The sequence below is a fragment of the Pelodiscus sinensis genome, chromosome 15, assembly GCF_049634645.1.
Source record: "Pelodiscus sinensis isolate JC-2024 chromosome 15, ASM4963464v1, whole genome shotgun sequence".
Taxonomy (NCBI): Eukaryota; Metazoa; Chordata; order Testudines; family Trionychidae; genus Pelodiscus; species Pelodiscus sinensis.
This window is the reverse complement of record NC_134725.1, coordinates 5582889-5604524: the sequence shown is the minus strand read 5'-3', so window position 1 is coordinate 5604524 and position 21636 is coordinate 5582889. Positions and strand designations below refer to the sequence as shown.

Below are 21636 nucleotides of genomic sequence, written 5' to 3'. Positions count from 1 at the left end.
GACTCGCTCCTCACGCCTCCCCCCCACCAGACCAGCTGGCCCCCGAGGGATCCGCTTCCCTTCCAGGCCATGCTGAAAGGGGCAGAGCCAGGAGCAGACCTCCAGCCCCGGGGCGCACGGCCTTGCCCTGATGCCAGCGCCTTTCTGTCTGCAGCTCCCGAGCTGTGACGCGGCCCACCTACCGCGTGGCCTACCGGACCGTCACGGCGCTGGAGTGGAAGTGCTGCCCAGGCCACTCGGGGCACAACTGCCAGGAAGGTAGGAAGAGCTGGATGGACACTTGTCCCTGAGGGCTGGGCTGAGCTGTGTGGGCGGCAGGGCAGCCCCACGGAGCTGGCAGGGGCCACAACAGCCCCCTCCTAATCAAAGACCAGGACTCAGATCCTTCCAGTGGGGGGGCAGCGATGCAGGGTAGTGGGGATGAAAGGCCAGGAGGGGGCACATGCTGCTTGGACCCAGTGTTCCCACTGTTCAGAGTAAGGGATCAGGGCACCCTGCCTTGAGTTAGGGTGGATCTCCCTGTGCGCCCTACCCCCGACCCTGCCCCCCATGTGCTAGTGCTGAGGGTCAGGGATCTGAGCCCTGTGGCTGGGAATGGAGCCGGCGGGTTCATCACACGCATCACTCCTGTCTGATTGCTGGAGACGCCAGGCAATCCTGGTGGTTGGCAACCCCTGCCTCAGGGCAGGGCCAAGCTGCACCTTCCAACTGTGACCCTGGTTCTTAGCTCAGGTAAAGTCTGTCTGGGTACGTCTACACTACAGCGCTAGTTCGAACTAACTTAGTTCGAATTAGTTAATTCGAACTAAGCTAGTTCGAACTAACGCATCTAGAACTAAAAACTAGTTCGAACTAGCGTTTTGCTAGTTCGAACTAGTAAGTCCACATTGAGTGGACTCTGAACAGGGCTTAAGGATGGCCGGAAGCAGTGCCGGCAGGGCATAAAAGGAGGACTTAGAGCATGGAGATACTGTCTCAGGCTAGCCGAGGGCTGCGCTTAAAGGGTCCCGACCCCCACCCCGGACACACAGTTCTAAGGGGTGCCCCGCTTGCAAAGAAGTTCTGGCTTGGAGTGCCCTGAGTGCCCACACTGGGCACATCACACCACTCGGCCATCAGCCCGGCTGCACTTGCCGCAGGCTGCCATCTGGGGAGAGGGAGTAATTGGGGGGCTGCAGGAGAGCTTCCACCCCCAGAAGCCCGCAGAGCCAGCCCAGTCCTCCCCATCGGGGGCTCGTACCCCATTCCTCCCTCACCTCCTTCCACTTGCCCTTCCCTAGCCCCCCTTCTTATTGATGTACAAAATAAAGATAACGTTTCTTCCAACATTGACTCTGTCTTTATTGAAAAAAACTGGGGGAGACTGGGAAAAGGAGGTGGGAGAGGGGAAGAGAAAGGCTGGGAGAGGGGAGGGCAACTAACATGATCAGGGGTTGGGAACAGGTCCCAGATGAAGAGAGGCTACAGAGACTGGGACTGTTCAGCTTAGAAAAGAGGAGACGGAGGGGGGACAGGATAGAGGTCTCTAAAAGCAGGGGTTGGGTGGAGAGGGTGCATTCAGAAAAGTTCTTCCTGAGTTCCCATAAAGAAGGACTAGAGGACACCAAAGGAAAGGAATGGGTAGCAGGCTTGAAACTAGTAAGAGAAAGTTGTTCTTCACAAAGCAAATAGTTAACCTGTGGAACTCCTTGCTGCAGGAGGCTGTGAAGGCTAGAACTAGAACAGAGTTTAAAGGGAAGTGAGATCAAGTGATGGAGGTTGGGTCCATGGAGTCCTATTAGCCAGAGGGTAGGAGTGGTGTCCCTGCCCAAAGTTTGTGGAAGGCTGGAGAGGGATGGCACGAGACAAATGGCTTGGTCATTGTCTTCGGTCCATCCCCTCCAGGGTCCCTAGGGTTGGCCGCTGTTGGCAGTCAGGCTACTGGGCTAGATGGACCTTTGGTCTGACCCAGTACGGCCATTGTAAGCTCAGGGCTCAGGGTCGGGGGTCTCAGTGGACCCCCTTGATTTTCATGCACACCTGCTCCTGGGTGGCCAGGCTGGCAGCTCTCCTGCCCTAGACGGCCACTTTCCTGTGCCTAGTGCGGAGATCGTGGACGAGGTCCACGATGTCCGCACTAGCCCAGGAAGGTGCCCGCCTCTTGCGGTCCAGGGCAAGCTCCTGGGAGCCGCCAGCCTGGTCCCGGCAAGAGGGGGTGGGCTGGGGGGCATCGGGTGGGTGGCTCTGTGCCGTGCCAGGTGCAGGGTCTGCTAGCTGGGTGCTGGCAGGCTTGCACCTGGCACGGGCACCGTAGCCAGCCCGTGCCCCTTTAAGGGGTCCGGGGCCGGGAGGGGGGCATAGAGTTTCCCTGGTGTTGGCCAGAGTGGCCACCAGGGAAACCTGGGGAGGGCTAGCCTCCCACTAGTTCGAACTAAAGGGCTACACAGCCCTTAGTTCGAACTAGCTAGTTCGAACTAGGCGTTAGTCCTCGTAAAATGAGGTTTACCTAGTTCGAACTAAGCGCTCCGCTAGTTCGATTCAAATTCGAACTAGCGGAGCGCTAGTGTAGCGCATAGGAAAGTTAGTTCGAACTAACGTCCGTTAGTTCGAACTAACTTTCTAGTGTAGACATACCCTAACTGGCCAGGGAGCCCTTGGGACCTGGCTCCAGCTGGGCCCTACAGCCCTTTGGTTCCAGGGGGTTCCAGGGCCGTCTGGAAGGTCAGCTGAAGACAAAACGGTTGTTTATTTTCCTCACCTTAGAGAATTTCCTATGGCAGGAAGCCTTTGTTTGGTCCCCCCCCCCCCCCCCCCCCGGAAAGTACCAAATTCAGGAGGGATTCCAGCAGTAGAGGACATGGTCACAAGTCTTTGTAGCACCCCAGAGCCCAGCCGTCAGTAGCAGGACGGCAGATCGCCCGCTCCCCTCCAACTAATGAGCTATTAGCTCCGTGTCTGGCCTCTTCATGGCAGTCCCAGGCTTTTCCCAGCAGCCAGTGTGCCTGGCTACAGAAATGGAGCACACACAAGCAGCAAGTGCCCATTCAGCAGGTTTCAGCTTCGCAAATGATACCGCATGTGGAGTATTTTGCATAACGCATTTTCCAGTTATGCATATTCATAAGACATTTCCATAAAGAATGTGGAATGCAGGACACAGGAAGGCAGCCTGGAGAGGAGAGAGAACAGAACAGAGGGAAAAGATGGGGCCGCTGAGGTGGGAGGAATCTCTGCTAGTTGCTATGGAAACCAGGCCGGAAGTGTGCATCCCACACACACACACACACACACACACACAAAGCAGCCAAGGCTCCCTGTATCCCAGAGCCTGGGAGAGGCTGCACTGCCATCACACCGCAGTGTATACACTGCAATGCCTGGGGGCCATCACACCGCAGAGTATACACTGCACTGCCTGCGGGGCCATCACACCGCAGAGTATACACTGCACTGCCTGCGGGGCCATCACACCGCAGTGTATACACTGCACTGCCTGGGGGGCCATCACACCGCAGAGTATACACTGCACTGCCTGGGGGCCATCACACCGCAGAGTATACACTGCACTGCCTGGGGGGCCATCACACCGCAGAGTATACACTGCACTGCCTGGGGGCCATCACACCGCAGAGTATACACTGCACTGCCTGGGGGGCCATCACACCGCAGAGTATACACTGCACTGCCTGCGGGGCCATCACACCGCAGTGTATACACTGCACTGCCTGGGGGGCCATCACACCGCAGAGTATACACTGCACTGCCTGCGGGGCCATCACACCGCAGTGTATACACTGCACTGCCTGGGGGCCATCACACCGCAGAGTATACACTGCACTGCCTGCGGGGCCATCACACCGCAGTGTATACACTGCACTGCCTGGGGGGCCATCACACCGCAGTGTATACACTGCACTGCCTGGGGGGCCATCACACCGCAGAGTATACACTGCACTGCCTGCGGGGCCATCACACCGCAGTGTATACACTGCACTGCCTGGGGGCCATCACACCGCAGTGTATACACTGCACTGCCTGCGGGGCCATCACACCGCAGAGTATACACTGCACTGCCTGGGGGCCATCACACCGCAGAGTATACACTGCACTGCCTGCGGGGCCATCACACCGCAGAGTATACACTGCACTGCCTGGGGGCCATCACACCGCAGAGTATACACTGCACTGCCTGGGGGCCATCACACCGCAGTGTATACACTGCACTGCCTGCGGGGCCATCACACCGCAGTGTATACACTGCACTGCCTGGGGGCCATCACACCGCAGTGTATACACTGCACTGCCTGGGGGCCATCACACCGCAGTGCATACACTGCACTGCCTGCGGGGCCATCACACCGCAGTGTATACACTGCACTGCCTGGGGGCCATCACACCGCAGAGTATACACTGCACTGCCTGCGGGGCCATCACACCGCAGTGTATACACTGCACTGCCTGGGGGCCATCACACCGCAGTGTATACACTGCACTGCCTGCGGGGCCATCACACCGCAGAGTATACACTGCACTGCCTGGGGGCCATCACACCGCAGAGTATACATTGCACTGCCTGCGGGGCCATCACACCGCAGTGTATACACTGCACTGCCTGGGGGCCATCACACCGCAGTGTATACACTGCACTGCCTGCGGGGCCATCACACCGCAGTGTATACACTGCACTGCCTGCGGGGCCATCACACCGCAGAGTATACACTGCACTGCCTGCGGGGCCATCACACCGCAGAGTATACACTGCACTGCCTGGGGGCCATCACACCGCAGAGTATACACTGCACTGCCTGCGGGGCCATCACACCGCAGAGTATACACTGCACTGCCTGGGGGCCATCACACCGCAGTGTATACACTGCACTGCCTGCGGGGCCATCACACCGCAGAGTATACACTGCACTGCCTGCGGGGCCATCACACCGCAGAGTATACACTGCACTGCCTGGGGGCCATCACACCGCAGAGTATACACTGCACTGCCTGGGGGCCATCACACCGCAGAGTATACACTGCACTGCCTGCGGGGCCATCACACCGCAGAGTATACACTGCACTGCCTGGGGGCCATCACACCGCAGTGTATACACTGCACTGCCTGGGGGCCATCACACCGCAGTGTATACACTGCACTGCCTGCGGGGCCATCACACCGCAGAGTATACACTGCACTGCCTGCGGGGCCATCACACCGCAGAGTATACACTGCACTGCCTGGGGGCCATCACACCGCAGAGTATACACTGCACTGCCTGCGGGGCCATCACACCGCAGTGTATACACTGCACTGCCTGGGGGCCATCACACCGCAGTGTATACACTGCACTGCCTGCGGGGCCATCACACCGCAGTGTATACACTGCACTGCCTGCGGGGCCATCACACCGCAGAGTATACACTGCACTGCCTGCGGGGCCATCACACCGCAGAGTATACACTGCACTGCCTGGGGGCCATCACACCGCAGAGTATACACTGCACTGCCTGGGGGCCATCACACCGCAGAGTATACACTGCACTGCCTGCGGGGCCATCACACCGCAGAGTATACACTGCACTGCCTGGGGGCCATCACACCGCAGTGTATACACTGCACTGCCTGCGGGGCCATCACACCGCAGAGTATACACTGCACTGCCTGCGGGGCCATCACACCGCAGAGTATACACTGCACTGCCTGCGGGGCCATCACACCGCAGAGTATACACTGCACTGCCTGCGGGGCCATCACACCGCAGTGTATACACTGCACTGCCTGCGGGGCCATCACACCGCAGAGTATACACTGCACTGCCTGCGGGGCCATCACACCGCAGAGTATACACTGCACTGCCTGGGGGCCATCACACCGCAGAGTATACACTGCACTGCCTGGGGGCCATCACACCGCAGAGTATACACTGCACTGCCTGCGGGGCCATCACACCGCAGAGTATACACTGCACTGCCTGGGGGCCATCACACCGCAGTGTATACACTGCACTGCCTGCGGAGCCATCACACCGCAGAGTATACACTGCACTGCCTGCGGGGCCATCACACCGCAGAGTATACACTGCACTGCCTGCGGGGCCATCACACCGCAGAGTATACACTGCACTGCCTGCGGGGCCATCACACCGCAGTGTATACACTGCACTGCCTGCGGGGCCATCACACCGCAGTGTATACACTGCACTGCCTGGGGGCCATCACACCGCAGTGTATACACTGCACTGCCTGCGGGGCCATCACACCGCAGTGTATACACTGCACTGCCTGGGGGCCATCACACCGCAGTGTATACACTGCACTGCCTGGGGGCCATCACACCGCAGTGTATACACTGCACTGCCTGCGGGGCCATCACACCGCAGAGTATACACTGCACTGCCTGCGGGGCCATCACACCGCAGAGTATACACTGCACTGCCTGGGGGCCATCACACCGCAGAGTATACACTGCACTGCCTGCGGGGCCATCACACCGCAGTGTATACACTGCACTGCCTGGGGGCCATCACACCGCAGTGTATACACTGCACTGCCTGCGGGGCCATCACACCGCAGTGTATACACTGCACTGCCTGCGGGGCCATCACACCGCAGAGTATACACTGCACTGCCTGCGGGGCCATCACACCGCAGAGTATACACTGCACTGCCTGGGGGCCATCACACCGCAGAGTATACACTGCACTGCCTGGGGGCCATCACACCGCAGAGTATACACTGCACTGCCTGCGGGGCCATCACACCGCAGAGTATACACTGCACTGCCTGGGGGCCATCACACCGCAGTGTATACACTGCACTGCCTGCGGGGCCATCACACCGCAGAGTATACACTGCACTGCCTGCGGGGCCATCACACCGCAGAGTATACACTGCACTGCCTGCGGGGCCATCACACCGCAGAGTATACACTGCACTGCCTGCGGGGCCATCACACCGCAGTGTATACACTGCACTGCCTGCGGGGCCATCACACCGCAGAGTATACACTGCACTGCCTGCGGGGCCATCACACCGCAGTGTATACACTGCACTGCCTGCGGGGCCATCACACCGCAGAGTATACACTGCACTGCCTATGGGGCCATCACACCGCAGTGTATACACTGCACTGCCTGCGGGGCCATCACACCGCAGTGTATACACTGGACTGCCTATGGGGCCATCACACCGCAGTGTATACACTGCACTGCCTGCGGGGCCATCACACCGCAGTGTATACAATGCCAGAACAGCCACTGCCTGTGCTCTGCTGCCATGGCGATGCACCCACAGAGGCTAAGGCCAGGCCGGCCACTGCCCCGTTCTGCTGCCATGGCGACACGCCCACAGAGACTCAGGCCAGGCCAGCCACTGCCCGTGTTCTGCTGCCATTGCGACGCGCCCACAGAGGCTAAGGCCAGGCCGGCCACTGCCCCGTTCTGCTGCCATGGCAACGCGCCCACAGAGACTCAGGCCAGGCCGGCCACTGCCCCGTTCTGCTGCCATGGCAACGCGCCCACAGAGACTCAGGCCAGGCCGGCCACTGCCCCGTTCTGCTGCCATTGCGACGCGCCCACAGAGGCTAAGGCCAGGCCGGCCACTGCCCCGTTCTGCTGCCATGGCGACACGCCCACAGAGACTCAGGCCAGGCCAGCCACTGCCCGTGTTCTGCTGCCATTGCGATGCGCCCACAGAGACTCAGGCCAGGCCGGCCACTGCCCCGTTCTGCTGCCATGGCGACACGCCCACAGAGACTCAGGCCAGGCCGGCCACTGCCCGTGTTCTGCTGCCATGGCGACGCGCCCACAGAGACTCAGGCCAGGCCGGCCACTGCCCGTGTTCTGCTACCATGGCGACGCGCCCACAGAGACTCAGGCCAGGCCGGCCACTGCCCCGTTCTGCTGCCATGGCAACGCGCCCACAGAGACTCAGACCAGGCCGGCCACTGCCCGTGTTCTGCTGCCATGGCGACGCGCCCACAGAGACTCAGGCCAGGCCGGCCACTGCCCCGTTCTGCTGCCATAGCAACGCGCCCACAGAGACTCAGGCCAGGCCGGCCACTGCCCCGTTCTGCTGCCATGGCGACGCGCCCACAGAGACTCAGGCCAGGCCGGCCACTGCCCCGTTCTGCTGCCGTGGCGACGCGCCCACAGAGACTCAGGCCAGGCCGGCCACTGCCTGTGTTCTGCTGCCATGACGACGCGCCCACAGAGACTCAGGCCAGGCTGGCCACTGCCCGTGTTCTGCTGCCATGGCGACGCGCCCACAGAGACTCAGGCCAGGCCGGCCACTGCCCCGTTCTGCTGCCATGGCGACGCGCCCACAGAGACTCAGGCCAGGCCGGCCACTGCCCCGTTCTGCTGCCATGGCGACGCGCCCACAGAGACCCAGGCCAGGCCGGCCACTGCCCCGTTCTGCTGCCATGGCGACGCGCCCACAGAGACTCAGGCCAGGCCGGCCACTGCCCCGTTCTGCTGCCATGGCGACGCACCCACAGAGACTCAGGCCAGGCTGGCCACTGCCCCGTTGTGCTGCCATGACGACGCGCCCACAGAGACTCAGGCCAGGCCGGCCACTGCCCGTGTTCTGCTGCCATGGCGACGCGCCCACAGAGACTCAGGCCAGGCCGGCCACTGCCCGTGTTCTGCTACCATGGCGACGCGCCCACAGAGACTCAGGCCAGGCCGGCCACTGCCCCGTTGTGCTGCCGTGGCGACGCGCCCACAGAGACTCAGGCCAGGCTGGCCACTGCCCCGTTCTGCTGCCGTGGCGACGCGCCCACAGAGACTCAGGCCAGGCCGGCCACTGCCTGTGTTCTGCTGCCATGACGACGCGCCCACAGAGACTCAGGCCAGGCTGGCCACTGCCCGTGTTCTGCTGCCATGGCGACGCGCCCACAGAGACTCAGGCCAGGCCGGCCACTGCCCCGTTCTGCTGCCATGGCGACGCGCCCACAGAGACTCAGGCCAGGCCGGCCACTGCCCCGTTCTGCTGCCATGGCGACGCGCCCACAGAGACCCAGGCCAGGCTGGCCACTGCCCCGTTCTGCTGCCATGGCGACGCGCCCACAGAGACTCAGGCCAGGCTGGCCACTGCCCCGTTCTGCTGCCATGACGACGCGCCCACAGAGACCCAGGCCAGGCTGGCCACTGCCCCGTTGTGCTGCCATGACGACGCGCCCACAGAGACTCAGGCCAGGCCGGCCACTGCCCCGTTGTGCTGCCATGGCGACGCGCCCACAGAGACTCAGGCCAGGCTGGCCACTGCCCCGTTCTGCTGCAGTGGCGACGTGCCCACAGAGACTCAGGCCAGGCCGGCCACTGCCCCGTTCTGCTGCAGTGGCGACGTGCCCACAGAGACTCAGGCCAGGCTGGCCACTGCCCCGTTCTGCTGCAGTGGCGACGTGCCCACAGAGACTCAGGCCAGGCTGGCCACTGCCCCGTTCTGCTGCAGTGGCGACGTGCCCACAGAGACTCAGGCCAGGCTGGCCACTGCCCCGTTCTGCTGCAGTGGCGACGCGCCCACAGAGACTCAGGCCAGGCCGGCCACTGCCCCTTTGTGCTGCCATGGTGACGCACCCACAGAGACTCAGGCCAGGCTGGCCACTGCCCCGTTGTGCTGCCATGACGACGCGCCCACAGAGACTCAGGCCAGGCCGGCCACTGCCCGTGTTCTGCTGCCATGGCGACGCGCCCACAGAGACTCAGGCCAGGCCGGCCACTGCCCCGTTGTGCTGCCATGGCGACGCGCCCACAGAGACTCAGGCCAGGCCGGCCACTGCCCCGTTCTGCTGCCGTGGCGACGCGCCCACAGAGACTCAGGCCAGGCCGGCCACTGCCTGTGTTCTGCTGCCATGACGACGCGCCCACAGAGACTCAGGCCAGGCTGGCCACTGCCCGTGTTCTGCTGCCATGGCGACGCGCCCACAGAGACTCAGGCCAGGCCGGCCACTGCCCCGTTCTGCTGCCATAGCAACGCGCCCACAGAGACTCAGGCCAGGCCGGCCACTGCCCCGTTCTGCTGCCATGGCGACGCGCCCACAGAGACTCAGGCCAGGCCGGCCACTGCCCCGTTCTGCTGCCATGGCAACGCGCCCACAGAGACTCAGGCCAGGCCGGCCACTGCCCCGTTGTGCTGCCATGGCGACGCGCCCACAGAGACTCAGGCCAGGCCGGCCACTGCCCCGTTCTGCTGCCATGGCGACGCGCCCACAGAGACTCAGGCCAGGCCGGCCACTGCCCCGTTCTGCTGCCATGGCAACGCGCCCACAGAGACTCAGGCCAGGCCGGCCACTGCCCCGTTGTGCTGCCATGGCGACGCGCCCACAGAGACTCAGGCCAGGCCGGCCACTGCCCCGTTCTGCTGCCATGGCGACGCGCCCACAGAGACCCAGGCCAGGCTGGCCACTGCCCCGTTCTGCTGCCATGGCGACGCTCCCACAGAGACTCAGGCCAGGCTGGCCACTGCCCCGTTCTGCTGCCATGACGACGCGCCCACAGAGACCCAGGCCAGGCCGGCCACTGCCCCGTTGTGCTGCCATGGCGACGCGCCCACAGAGACCCAGGCCAGGCTGGCCACTGCCCCGTTCTGCTGCCATGGCGACGCGCCCACAGAGACCCAGGCCAGGCTGGCCACTGCCCCGTTCTGCTGCCATGGCGACGCGCCCACAGAGACTCAGGCCAGGCTGGCCACTGCCCCGTTCTGCTGCCATGGCGACGCGCCCACAGAGACCCAGGCCAGGCCGGCCACTGCCCCGTTGTGCTGCCATGGCGACGCGCCCACAGAGACCCAGGCCAGGCTGGCCACTGCCCCGTTCTGCTGCCATGGCGACGCGCCCACAGAGACTCAGGCCAGGCTGGCCACTGCCCCGTTCTGCTGCAGTGGCGACGCGCCCACAGAGACTCAGGCCAGGCTGGCCACTGCCCCGTTCTGCTGCAGTGGCGACGTGCCCACAGAGACTCAGGCCAGGCTGGCCACTGCCCCGTTCTGCTGCAGTGGCGACGTGCCCACAGAGACCCAGGCCAGGCCGGCCACTGCCCCGTTCTGCTGCCATGGCAATGCGCCCACAGAGACTCAGGCCAGGCCGGCCACTGCCCCGTTGTGCTGCCATGACGACGCGCCCACAGAGACTCAGGCCAGGCCGGCCACTGCCCTGTTCTGCTGCCATGGTGACGCGCCCACAGAGACTCAGGCCAGGCCGGCCACTGCCCCGTTGTGCTGCCATGGCAACGCGCCCACAGAGACTCAGGCCAGGCCGGCCACTGCCCCGTTGTGCTGCCATGGCGACGCGCCCACAGAGACTCAGGCCAGGCCGGCCACTGCCCCGTTCTGCTGCCATGGCAACGCGCCCACAGAGACTCAGGCCAGGCCGGCCACTGCCCCGTTGTGCTGCCATGGCGACGCGCCCACAGAGACTCAGGCCAGGCCGGCCACTGCCCCGTTCTGCTGCCATGGCGACGCGCCCACAGAGACTCAGGCCAGGCTGGCCACTGCCCTGTTCTGCTGCCATGGTGACGCGCCCACAGAGACTCAGGCCAGGCGGACCAACCAATGTCACACCCTGCAAATCACAGGCCTTTCAACCCCAGCCACAACAAGCTCAAGTGCCACAGCGTCAGCAGACCAGCATGGGGACTTTTCCTAGGGCAGGAAGCCATTGTGTGCTCCCTCCTTGCCCCTGCAGTGGCAGGGAAAAGGGTAATCGAGACATACTTTGCCAGTAGCCACATGCTGCAGAAGGTGAAATCCACTCAGGTCTCTGCCCATCTGAACTGGGAAAATTTCCTTCCTGGCCCCAGTTTTGGCCATTGCTGTGACCCTGAGCATATGTGGAAGGCTTACTAGCCAAGCAGTGAGAAAGAAAAGTCCCTGCTCTGGGTTCTGTGGCTGCTCGCCAAACCCTGAATCTGCCATCCCAGACTGCCAGTCAGCGTTCGAAGGGCCAGCGGAGACCATGGGGGGCCTCGCTGGGTGATTGCAGAGCTGGTTAGAACATGGGGAGTAGGCAGACAGTTTCCAATCAGACTCCCCCTCCCCCCCGCCATTGGAACAAATGTTGGTTGAAAAATGGCTGGTCGACTCGAGTGACCACCAGAGACAATGAATCTGAGCTGCTTTGCACAGCGCTATGCCCGTTCAAAGAAACACTTGGGCAGGAATCATCCCTCACGCCTCACCCGCAAGCCAGAGCCAAAGGCTGCAGAGCCAAGCAGCAGGGCATGCAGAGAGACGGCCCCTACTCCATGGCAGCCGGTCAGCATGTGATGTCGTGGGGGGGGGCTGTCCACTTGCTGGGCGCTAGCCTTGGGCTGTGGGTGACCCCCACTGGCCTGTGTCTGTAAGCACTGCCCAGCAGGGGTCACGTGTTCGGAGGTTTTGGGAGAGGCCGTCTTGGCTGGGAAACATGAAGAGAAGAGACTAAGCTGAGTACTGAGGGTTCAGGGGCCTGTGGACCCGCCCCAAGGGATCTGAGGCTGCCAGCCCCTAACTCCTTATGTCCACATCACGCCTGTGCTGTGCAGTATCCTGGAGGAGCAATAAACTGGCTGGTGGAGTCTCATCTTGCTGCAGACGGGGTGCAGGATCGGGGGTACCCGACATGCCACCACACAGCAAGCCAGCAGAGGACGGCATTCCTGAGATGGAGTCTCAGAAACTCTCCTGCATGCAGCATGAGCCTGGTACCACGCCGCTGGCTTGGAAGGGAGGCAGCACCAGCATGTTGAGAACAAGGAAGCCTGGAAGAAGCAACTGGAGACGAAAAAGCAGGGCAGGACAAGAGAAATGGAAACCAATGGCAAAAGAGCCGGCGAGGGAGACAGAGCAGGCGAGAAAGGGGCAGTGCTGGAGGGACAGGGAGCTTTGAGAGGAGGGTGGGCCTAGACCCCCCATTAACAGTCCCAGGACACTTGGCCGTGGGCTGGCTGTCCGAGGCACTGTCCTTTCTGGCCTGCCTCGTGGCTGGTTCCCCTTCCCCTCCCCTCCAGCTGTGAATGGGTTGTCAAAGGGAAGCCATCCCTCCCTCCTGTTGCTGCAGCCTTCCTCTCTGGCTCAGCTCCCTGCTGCCTGGCTGCTGCCAATGCAAAGGCTGCCCCCTCCTTCGCACCCCAGACTCAGCTCACTAGCAGCCCAGCGGGTGCCCTGGGACTGTAGCAGGCTGGGAAGGAGCAACCCCATGGCTCAGGGTCTAGCCAGCAGCTCGGCACAAGTCAGGGCAGGGTTTATTTCTTCATCTGGTCTTAATTTGGAGGTGGGGAGCCTCCTCCCTCTCCCTCCTCTCAAGGCAGGAAACACGAGCCCATGGCTGACAGCACCAGCTTGTGGCTGCAAGCCCTGTGGGAGCGAGGCTCTGGAGTTCGGGGGGAGCCTCCCCAGCCTGGCAAGTGGCAGTGCTAAAGGGGCACACTCAGCTCCCAGCTTGTCAGTGGGGGCTGGAGCCGTTGGGAGCCAAAGGCCGGTGAGATGCAACCATGGCTGGGCAGCTCAGCCTGTTGGGAAGGGCTGGGGCAGGGATCAACCAGGGCACCAGTTTGGTCTGTGCAGTGACCACTGAGGGGGAGGCGTGGCCTGTGCAGTGACCTCTGGGGGAGGCGTGGTCTGTGCAGCATCCAATGAAGAGAAGGTGTGGCCTGTGCAATGACCACTGAGGGGGAGGCGTGGCCTGTGCAGTATCCAGTGAGGGGGAGGTGTGGCCTGTGCAATGACCACTGAGGGGGAGGCGTGGCCTGTGCAGTATCCAGTGAGGGGGAGGTGTGGCCTGTGCAATGACCACTGAGGGGGAGGCGTGGCCTGTGCAGTATCCAGTGAGGGGGAGGCGTGGCCTGTGCAGTATCCAGTGAGGGGGAGGCATGGCCTGTGCAGTATCCAGTGAGGGGGAGGTGTGGCCTGTGCAATGACCACTGAGGGGGAGGCGTGGCCTGTGCAGTATCCAGTGAGGGGGAGGCGTGGCCTGTGCAGTATCCAGTGAGGGGGAGGTGTGGCCTGTGCAATGACCACTGAGGGGGAGGCGTGGCCTGTGCAGTATCCAGTGAGGGGGAGGTGTGGCCTGTGCAATGACCACTGAGGGGGAGGCGTGGCCTGTGCAGTATCCACTGAGGGGGAGGCGTGGCCTGTGCAATGACCACTGAGGGGGAGGCGTGGCCTGTGCAGTATCCAGTGAGGGGGAGGTGTGTCCTGTGCAATGACCACTGAGGGGGAGGCGTGGCCTGTGCAGTATCCAGTGAGGGGGAGGCGTGGCCTGTGCAATGACCACTGAGGGGGAGGCGTGGCCTGTGCAGTATCCAGTGAGGGGGAGGCGTGGCCTGTGCAATGACCACTGAGGGGGAGGCATGGCCTGTTCAGTATCCAGTGAGGGGGAGGCGTGGCCTGTGCAGTATCCAGTAAGGGGGAGGTGTGGCCTGTGCAATGACCACTGAGGGGGAGGCGTGGCCTGTGCAGTATCCAGTAAGGGGGAGGTGTGGCCTGTGCAATGACCACTGAGGGGGAGGCGTGGCCTGTGCAGTATCCAGTGAGGGGGAGGTGTGTCCTGTGCAATGACCACTGAGGGGGAGGCGTGGCCTGTGCAGTATCCAGTGAGGGGGAGGTGTGGCCTGTGCAATGACCACTGAGGGGGAGGCGTGGCCCGTGCAGTATCCAGTGAGGGGGAGGCGTGGCCTGTGCAGTATCCAGTGAGGGGGAGGTGTGGCCTGTGCAATGACCACTGAGGGGGAGGCATGGCCTGTGCAGTATCCAGTGAGGGGGAGGTGTGGCCTGTGCAATGACCACTGAGGGGGAGGCGTGGCCTGTGCAGTATCCACTGAGGGGGAGGCGTGGCCTGTGCAATGACCACTGAGGGGGAGGCGTGGCCTGTGCAGTATCCAGTGAGGGGGAGGCGTGGCCTGTGCAGTATCCAGTGAGGGGGAGGTGTGGCCTGTGCAATGACCACTGAGGGGGAGGCGTGGCCTGTGCAGTATCCAGTGAGGGGGAGGCGTGGCCTGTGCAGTATCCAGCGAGGGGGAGGCGTGGCCTGTGCAGTATCCAGCGAGGGGGAGGCGTGGCCTGTGCAGTATCCAGTGAGGGGGAGGCGTGGCCCGTGCAGTGTTATGGGAGGGGAGATGAGGGTTTGTGCTGCTGATGGGAGGGGGGTCTGTGTGGTGCCGGTACATGGAGAGGAGGCCAGAGCAGATGTCTCTATGAAGAGCTCGCTGAAGCTGTGGGAAACAGGCCAGTCGGGAGAAGGGGGGTGTCTGTCTCAGGAGCTGCCGGCCGGTTCTCCAGACACGTGGGCTGTAGAGAGGGTGCAAACACAGCTGCAAACGGAAACGCTTGCCCACGTTACTGCCTCCCAGACAGCTGGGCCCACAGATCCAGGGCTCAGGAAACACCTTGGCTCTGCTCCTCTATTGTCTCTTCCCAGCACTGGCTGCCAATACAGCCCCCCCCAGCACCGGCCTCTCCGGCCCTGCCAGCGAACATTGACGCTGGGCTTGTGAGCGGACTGGCGCACATCCCCTGGGGGCAGCTGCCAGCGTGCCCAGCCCAAAGTACCAGGCCTGGGGCAGTGGCCTGGGCACTGGGCCCTGGGCACCACCCAGCCCTACCTGCTCCTGGCTACAGGGCTGGGAGGCTTTTAACCCCTTGGATGCTGGAATTCAGGCCTCATGGCAGCTTCCCTAGTGCAGGCCAGGCAGCTTGGGGCCAGGCTGGGGGCTGCAGGCAGCTGCCATTCCTTGGGTTGAGAGGAGACTGCATGGGGGGCAGGGGCCCTTGGGATAGAGCCGGGAGCCGGGCCGGGGGACTGAAGGGCGATAGACCATCCAACGGACTCTAGGCAAGGGCTCTCTGCAGCCCCGCACACAAGGACCGGCTCCCAAAATCAAGCCCGTGGGTTAAACCTGAGACTAGGTCTGGCTCTGGTCTGTGAGCACAGACGGCAGGGCTAGACCGTCCCTTAGGAACGGACGGCTGGGTTCTCCCCAGTCCGGGAGCAGGGCTGGCAGATGTACAGCGCCAGCACAAGCGTGCCCCACAACCCGGAATACCGGCGCTATGGGAATGCCCCACCGTGGGCTGACACCTGGGCTGCTCTGGGCACAGGAGGGGGCAGCACATTTTCACTGAGGCTCCGAGCTGAGCCCACTCGCCCCCCCCCAACCCGTGCTCTGTGTGTGTGTCCGTCCGTCCGTCCGTGTGTGTCCCAACCGGGCCATTTCCTCCAGCTGCTCCCAGCTGGAGCGTGGCTCCTGGCCATGAGCTCAGCTCTGAGCTCCGGGAGGGGGAGCCAGCTTTGCTCCCTCAAGTCCCCTTACCCCCGCGGTGCCCACGCTGCTCTCCCTCCTCCATTGCCCCGGCCCTGAGCCAAGCCGGGCCAGAGCCTGTCTGCAGTGAGCCAGGGGACCGAGAATCAGGAGTCACTCTGGAGTCACACCAGTCCTTAGACTGTCTCTTATCCTTCTGCCTTTGACAAAATAAAGAAGCCTAGAGAAGTGGCTAAAGCCATCTGGTTCCTTTGCAGAGACCACCGGCTACCTGGCCCCTCGGGAAGCTGGACATCCCAATGCCCCACAGCATCGGCTCCCACTTAGACCTGCAACCTACTCAGGTGGGTCTAAGGGCAGAGTGTCCGGAGCCCGCTCTGTCTTCACCAGGCAGCAGGAGATGTGGGAGGGAAAGTGCTCCCTGCCCCCATCCTCTGTGTTTCCTCCCCACACTCTCTCTCCCCTCCATCCCGGGCTCCTGGCCCCAGATTTCTCCCAGTCCCTTCACTTGCTGCTCTTCTGCTTGCTTTCCCAGGGTGTTTGAATTGCAGCAGCATGGTGGAACTGGCAGGGCGTCTCACCAGCCTGGAAGCCAAGGTCAGTGTGTCTCCCAGTGGGTGGGAGGCGGGAGGGGACCCCAGGCCAGGGTCAGAGAGCACAGGCTTTGAGATAGGAACCAGCCACACCCAGAGCTTGGCCTCCCACAGGGCCTGGGAATTGGGGAAGCGAATCTTATCCCTGGATCGTGGAAGTGTCGAGCTAGGTCGTCTTGTCGTGCTCCACCTGTCATGCTCCACCCCTGCAGAGTGAGGCCGCCAGCTTGTTCATGGCAAACAATTGTCTTTTTCCATCCACTGTGTGCAGCATTTTAAGTCATTTTGTTCATTAGTCTTCATTTCCCTTGCTCTTCCTTTGCCTTGTGCCTGCTGGACAGGTTCTTTCTTTGTCTGCCCGGAAATGTGTCTCCTGGGCACATTCCTGTTTCACCCTGCTTTTGAAAGGAAAACCACTTCAACAGTTCAGAAAGTTGGGGGAACCTGTGTTGTTGTCAGCCAGCGGTGAGCGCTGGGAGCAGACAGCTGTCTCTGTGACGCTGACACAGCCCCCCTTAGAAAGAGCCCTCCGAGGTTCAGGGTATTTATCCCCGTGATCCCCACAGAGGCAGGGCAGTTCTGCTATCCCCATTTTCACAGAGAAGCTAACTGACTTGCCCAAGGCCACACTGGGCATCTGTGGCAGAGTGGGAATTAAGTCTGGGTCTCCTGAGTCCTAGACGTAGCATCTTTTTTCCACAGTCTCAGCTGCATGGAGAGGGGTAACAAGTGGTGTCCCCCAAGGGTCAGTCCTGGGACCAATCCTGTTCAACTTATTCATAAATGATCTGGAGAAAGGGGTAAGCAGTGAGGTGGTAAAGTTTGCAGATGATACAAAACTGTTTAGGATAGTCAAGACAGAAGCAGACTGTGAGGGACTCCAAGAAGATCTCACCAAACGGAGTGATTGGGCAACAAACTGGCAAATGAAATTTAATGTGGATAAGTGTAAAGTAATGCACATCGGGAAAAATAACCCCAACTATACGTACAGTATGACGGGGGCTTATTTGGCTACGACAAATCAGGAAAGAGATCTTGGAGTTATTAAGAAAGGGATAGAAAATAAGACCCAGAATATCTTACTGCCCCTGTATAAAACTATGGGTATGTCTACACTACCCCGCTAGTTCGAACTAGCGGGGTAATGTATGCATACCGCACTTGCTAATGAAGCCCGGGATTTGAATTTCCCGGGCTTCATTAGCATAAGCGGGGAGCCGCCATTTTTAAATCCCCGCTGCTTCGAACCCCGTGTAGCGCGGCTACACGGGGCTCGAACTAGGTAGTTCGGACTAGGTTCCTATTCCGAACTACCGTTACTCCTCGTGAAACGAGGTGTACCGGTAGTTCGGAATAGGCACCCTAGTCCGAACTACCTAGTTCGAGCCCCGTGTAGCCGCGCTACACGGGGTTCGAAGCAGCGGGGATTTAAAAATGGCGGCTCCCCGCTTATGCTAATGAAGCCCGGGAAATTCAAATCCCGGGCTTCATTAGCAAGTGCGGTATGCATACATTACCCTCCTAGTTCGAACTAGGAGGGTAGTGTAGACATACCCTATGATATGCCCACATCTTGAATACTGTGTACAGATGTGGTCTCCTCACCTCAAAAAAGATATTTTGGCCTTGGAAAGGGTTCAGAAAAGGGCAACTAAAATGATTAGGGGTTTGGAACGGGTCCCATATGAGGAGAGGTTAAAGCGACTGCGACTTTTCAGTTTAGAAAAGAGGAGACTGATGGGGGATATGATAGAGGTCTATAAAATCATGAGTGGTGTGGAGAGGGCGGATAAAGAAAAGTTATTTATTAGTTCCCTAAACAGAAGAACTAGAGGACACCAAATGAAATTAATGGGGAGCAGGTTTAAAAGTAATAAAAGAAAGTTCTTCTTCACACAGCGCGTAGTCAACCTGTGGAACTCCTCGCCAGAGAAGACTGTGAAGGCTAGGACTAGAATAGAGTTTAAAGAGAAGCTAGATAATTTCATGGAGGCTAGGTCCATAAATGGCTATTAGCCAGGGGATAAAATGGTGTTCTTGGCCTCTGTTTGTCAGAGGCTAGAGAAGGATGGCAGGAGACAAATCGCTTGATCATTGTCTTCGGTCCACCCCCTCTGGGGAAGCTGGTGCTGGCAACAGTCGGCAGACAGGATACTGGGCTAGATGGACCTTTGGTCTGACCCAGTACGGCTGTTCTCATGTTCTTATGCATGATGTGCCGGGAGATCAGCCCTGCCCTAGCACGCAGGCATTACGCAGACGCGGCGTAGGGAAGGTGTCGCCTACGAATACTGCATGGACAGTCTGCGTTGCAGACCAAGCCTCAGCCTGTGTGAATGTCGCTGCATTGCTTTTCACACCTCTCAGTCGCAGCCCTTTGACTCCCTCGTGGAACCGATGGGCAGCGAGGCTCTCGAGACTCCTCCACACTCCCGCCAGCTCTGGGGCCAGGGCAGCGAGATGCTTCCTCCGCAGAGTTGAGGGAGCGCGAACCCACGGCCTTGGGCAAGGCCTGGCACAGGGCCGGAAGGGCGCACGGAGCAACTCTCGCTGGCAGCCGCCCTGGCTCGCGCAGCGTGTGCCGGGGTGCGCTGCTGGGAACTCGCTCTTCCTGCAGGTGGCGTTACTGTCCGCGTCCCAGCCCACCACCTCCCCGGTACCCAGTCTGCACCTCGTCACCCCCTCCCAGCCCTGGGGGTTCCTCTCCAGCCCCGGCCAGGAGGGCACGGCAGGTGAGTGGAGCAACATCCAGCCATCTCTGTCTGTCCGCCCAGAGGACAGCCCCCTCCCTCCGGGCTGGTGCTGCCAGGGGTGGCAATTGGCATGATGTAGGAGCCGGCATCCACACCCGGCCGGTCAGCCTAAGCCGGGCTCTCTTCCTCCTCTGGCACAGAGGAGCCTGGGGCCGGGGCAGCTGGAGTGCAGTCGGGGCAGGGCTGGGAGGAGCCTTGCAGGGTGTGAGACCTGCAGCCCCAGCCCAGAGTGTCGCCATCGGGCCGTGTGGATCCCTGTAGCGGGATGCAGCGTTGGACGAAGGCTGGCACATGGGTGGGGCTGGCTTTGATTGGCACGCTGCTGCAGTCAGTGCTTCCCTGTCGGCTGCGCAGGGGGCCAGCCCCTCCCTCCCGATGGGTACTGGGCAGCGTGCCCTGGGGCCGGGGAGCCCCACAGCCTGTCTTGTACACGCACTGGGAGCTGGGTTCCCTGGCCCCTGACTGGGTGTTTCCTTCCGCTGCAGGGAAAGTAGGGTCGCCAGGCCCCCCCGGCCCACTGGGCCCCAAGGGAGATGCTGGGAGCCGGGGGCCATCAGGAATCCCTGGAGCCAGGGGTCCCCCGGGGCCGTCAGGTGAGTCTGGGGCACAGAGCCTGGCACTGGCAGGAGCTGGGGCCATGTGGATCCCTGTAGCGGGATGCAGCGTTGGACGAAGGCTGGCAGGGGGCTGGCTTTGATTGGCACGCTGCTGCAGTCAGTGCTTCCCTGCTGGCTGCCCCTGCTGAGGTGTGGGGCGGGAGTGCAGCACCACCCTGGCTTTGGCCCGGCTCCAAGCCCCTTTGCAGGTAGGGCTTTGCCCTGGGTGACGTTGGCTGGCTGCTCCTGGGGGCTATTCCTTCCTAGAGCTGGGCTGTAGGAATCAGAGCGGGGATCCTGCACCCCTGTGGGACAACACTCCCATGGGTCGCGGCCATGGACCTTGCGGGTGCTTTTCCCTGCCTCCGTCGATCTCACAGGGAGACCCGTGTTTCTCAGACGGGTCCTGCCCCAAAAGGCAGTTGCATGGGGTTGGGTGGTTAGTTACCTTCACTTATGTGCTGGCAGGCGGGCGCTGGGTCGGGCACCCAACTCCGTAGGTGGCACCCTGCCATCAGCAGGGCAAAAGTGACAATGCCCTTCCCTGCCAGCCTTACTTCATTACTGCCAATGGCAGCTTGTCTTCCTTCAGTGCTGGGCAACCCGCCGGCAGCCGCTGCTCTCCAGCTGCCCAGCTCCGAAGGTGGCACCCTGCCATCAGCAGGGCAAAAGTGACAATGCCCTTCCCTGCCAGCCTTACTTCATTACTGCCAATGGCAGCTTGTCTTCCTTCAGTGCTGGGCAACCCGCCGGCAGCCGCTGCTCTCCAGCTGCCCAGCTCCGAAGGTGGCACCCTGCCATCAGCAGGGCAAAAGTGACAATGCCCTTCCCTGCCAGCCTTACTTCATTACTGCCAATGGCAGCTTGTCTTCCTTCAGTGCTGGGCAACCCGCCGGCAGCCGCTGCTCTCCAGCTGCCCAGCTCCGAAGGTGGCACCCTGCCAGCAGCAGGGCAAAAGTGACAATGCCCTTCCCTGCCAGCCTTACTTCATTACTGCCAATGGCAGCTTGTCTTCCTTCAGTGCTGGGCAACCCGCCGGCAGCCGCTGCTCTCCAGCTGCCCAGCTCCGAAGGTGGCACCCTGCCATCAGCAGGGCAAAAGTGACAATGCCCTTCCCTGCCAGCCTTACTTCATTACTGCCAATGGCAGCTTGTCTTCCTTCAGTGCTGGGCAACCCGCCGGCAGCCGCTGCTCTCCAGCTGCCCAGCTCCGAAGGTGGCACCCTGCCAGCAGCAGGGCAAAAGTGACAATGCCCTTCCCTGCCAGCCTTACTTCATTACTGCCAATGGCAGCTTGTCTTCCTTCAGTGCTGGGCAACCCGCCGGCAGCCGCTGCTCTCCAGCTGCCCAGCTCCGAAGGTGGCACCCTGCCAGCAGCAGGGCAAAAGTGACAATGCCCTTCCCTGCCAGCCTTACTTCATTACTGCCAATGGCAGCTTGTCTTCCTTCAGTGCTGGGCAACCCGCCGGCAGCCGCTGCTCTCCAGC

The 21636-nt window shown here is 61.6% G+C and overlaps 1 protein-coding gene across 6 annotated transcripts in view; it reads left to right on the top strand.

Moving 5' to 3' along the window:
* Positions 1 to 21636, top strand: part of EMID1 (EMI domain containing 1) — a 49237-nt gene that overhangs the window by 15165 nt on the left and 12436 nt on the right. For all 6 annotated transcript variants that reach the window (XR_012895925.1, XM_075897929.1, XM_075897931.1 and 3 more), the window contains 5 exons: positions 155 to 258; positions 16463 to 16549; positions 16741 to 16802; positions 19419 to 19533; positions 20040 to 20147. Coding sequence is in view for 5 of the 6 variants with exons in the window: in XM_075897929.1 (XP_075754044.1) it covers positions 155 to 258; positions 16463 to 16549; positions 16741 to 16802; positions 19419 to 19533; positions 20040 to 20147 (476 nt within the window). In the remaining variant the exon portion in view is untranslated. The remainder of the gene's footprint in view (positions 1 to 154; positions 259 to 16462; positions 16550 to 16740; positions 16803 to 19418; positions 19534 to 20039; positions 20148 to 21636) is intronic.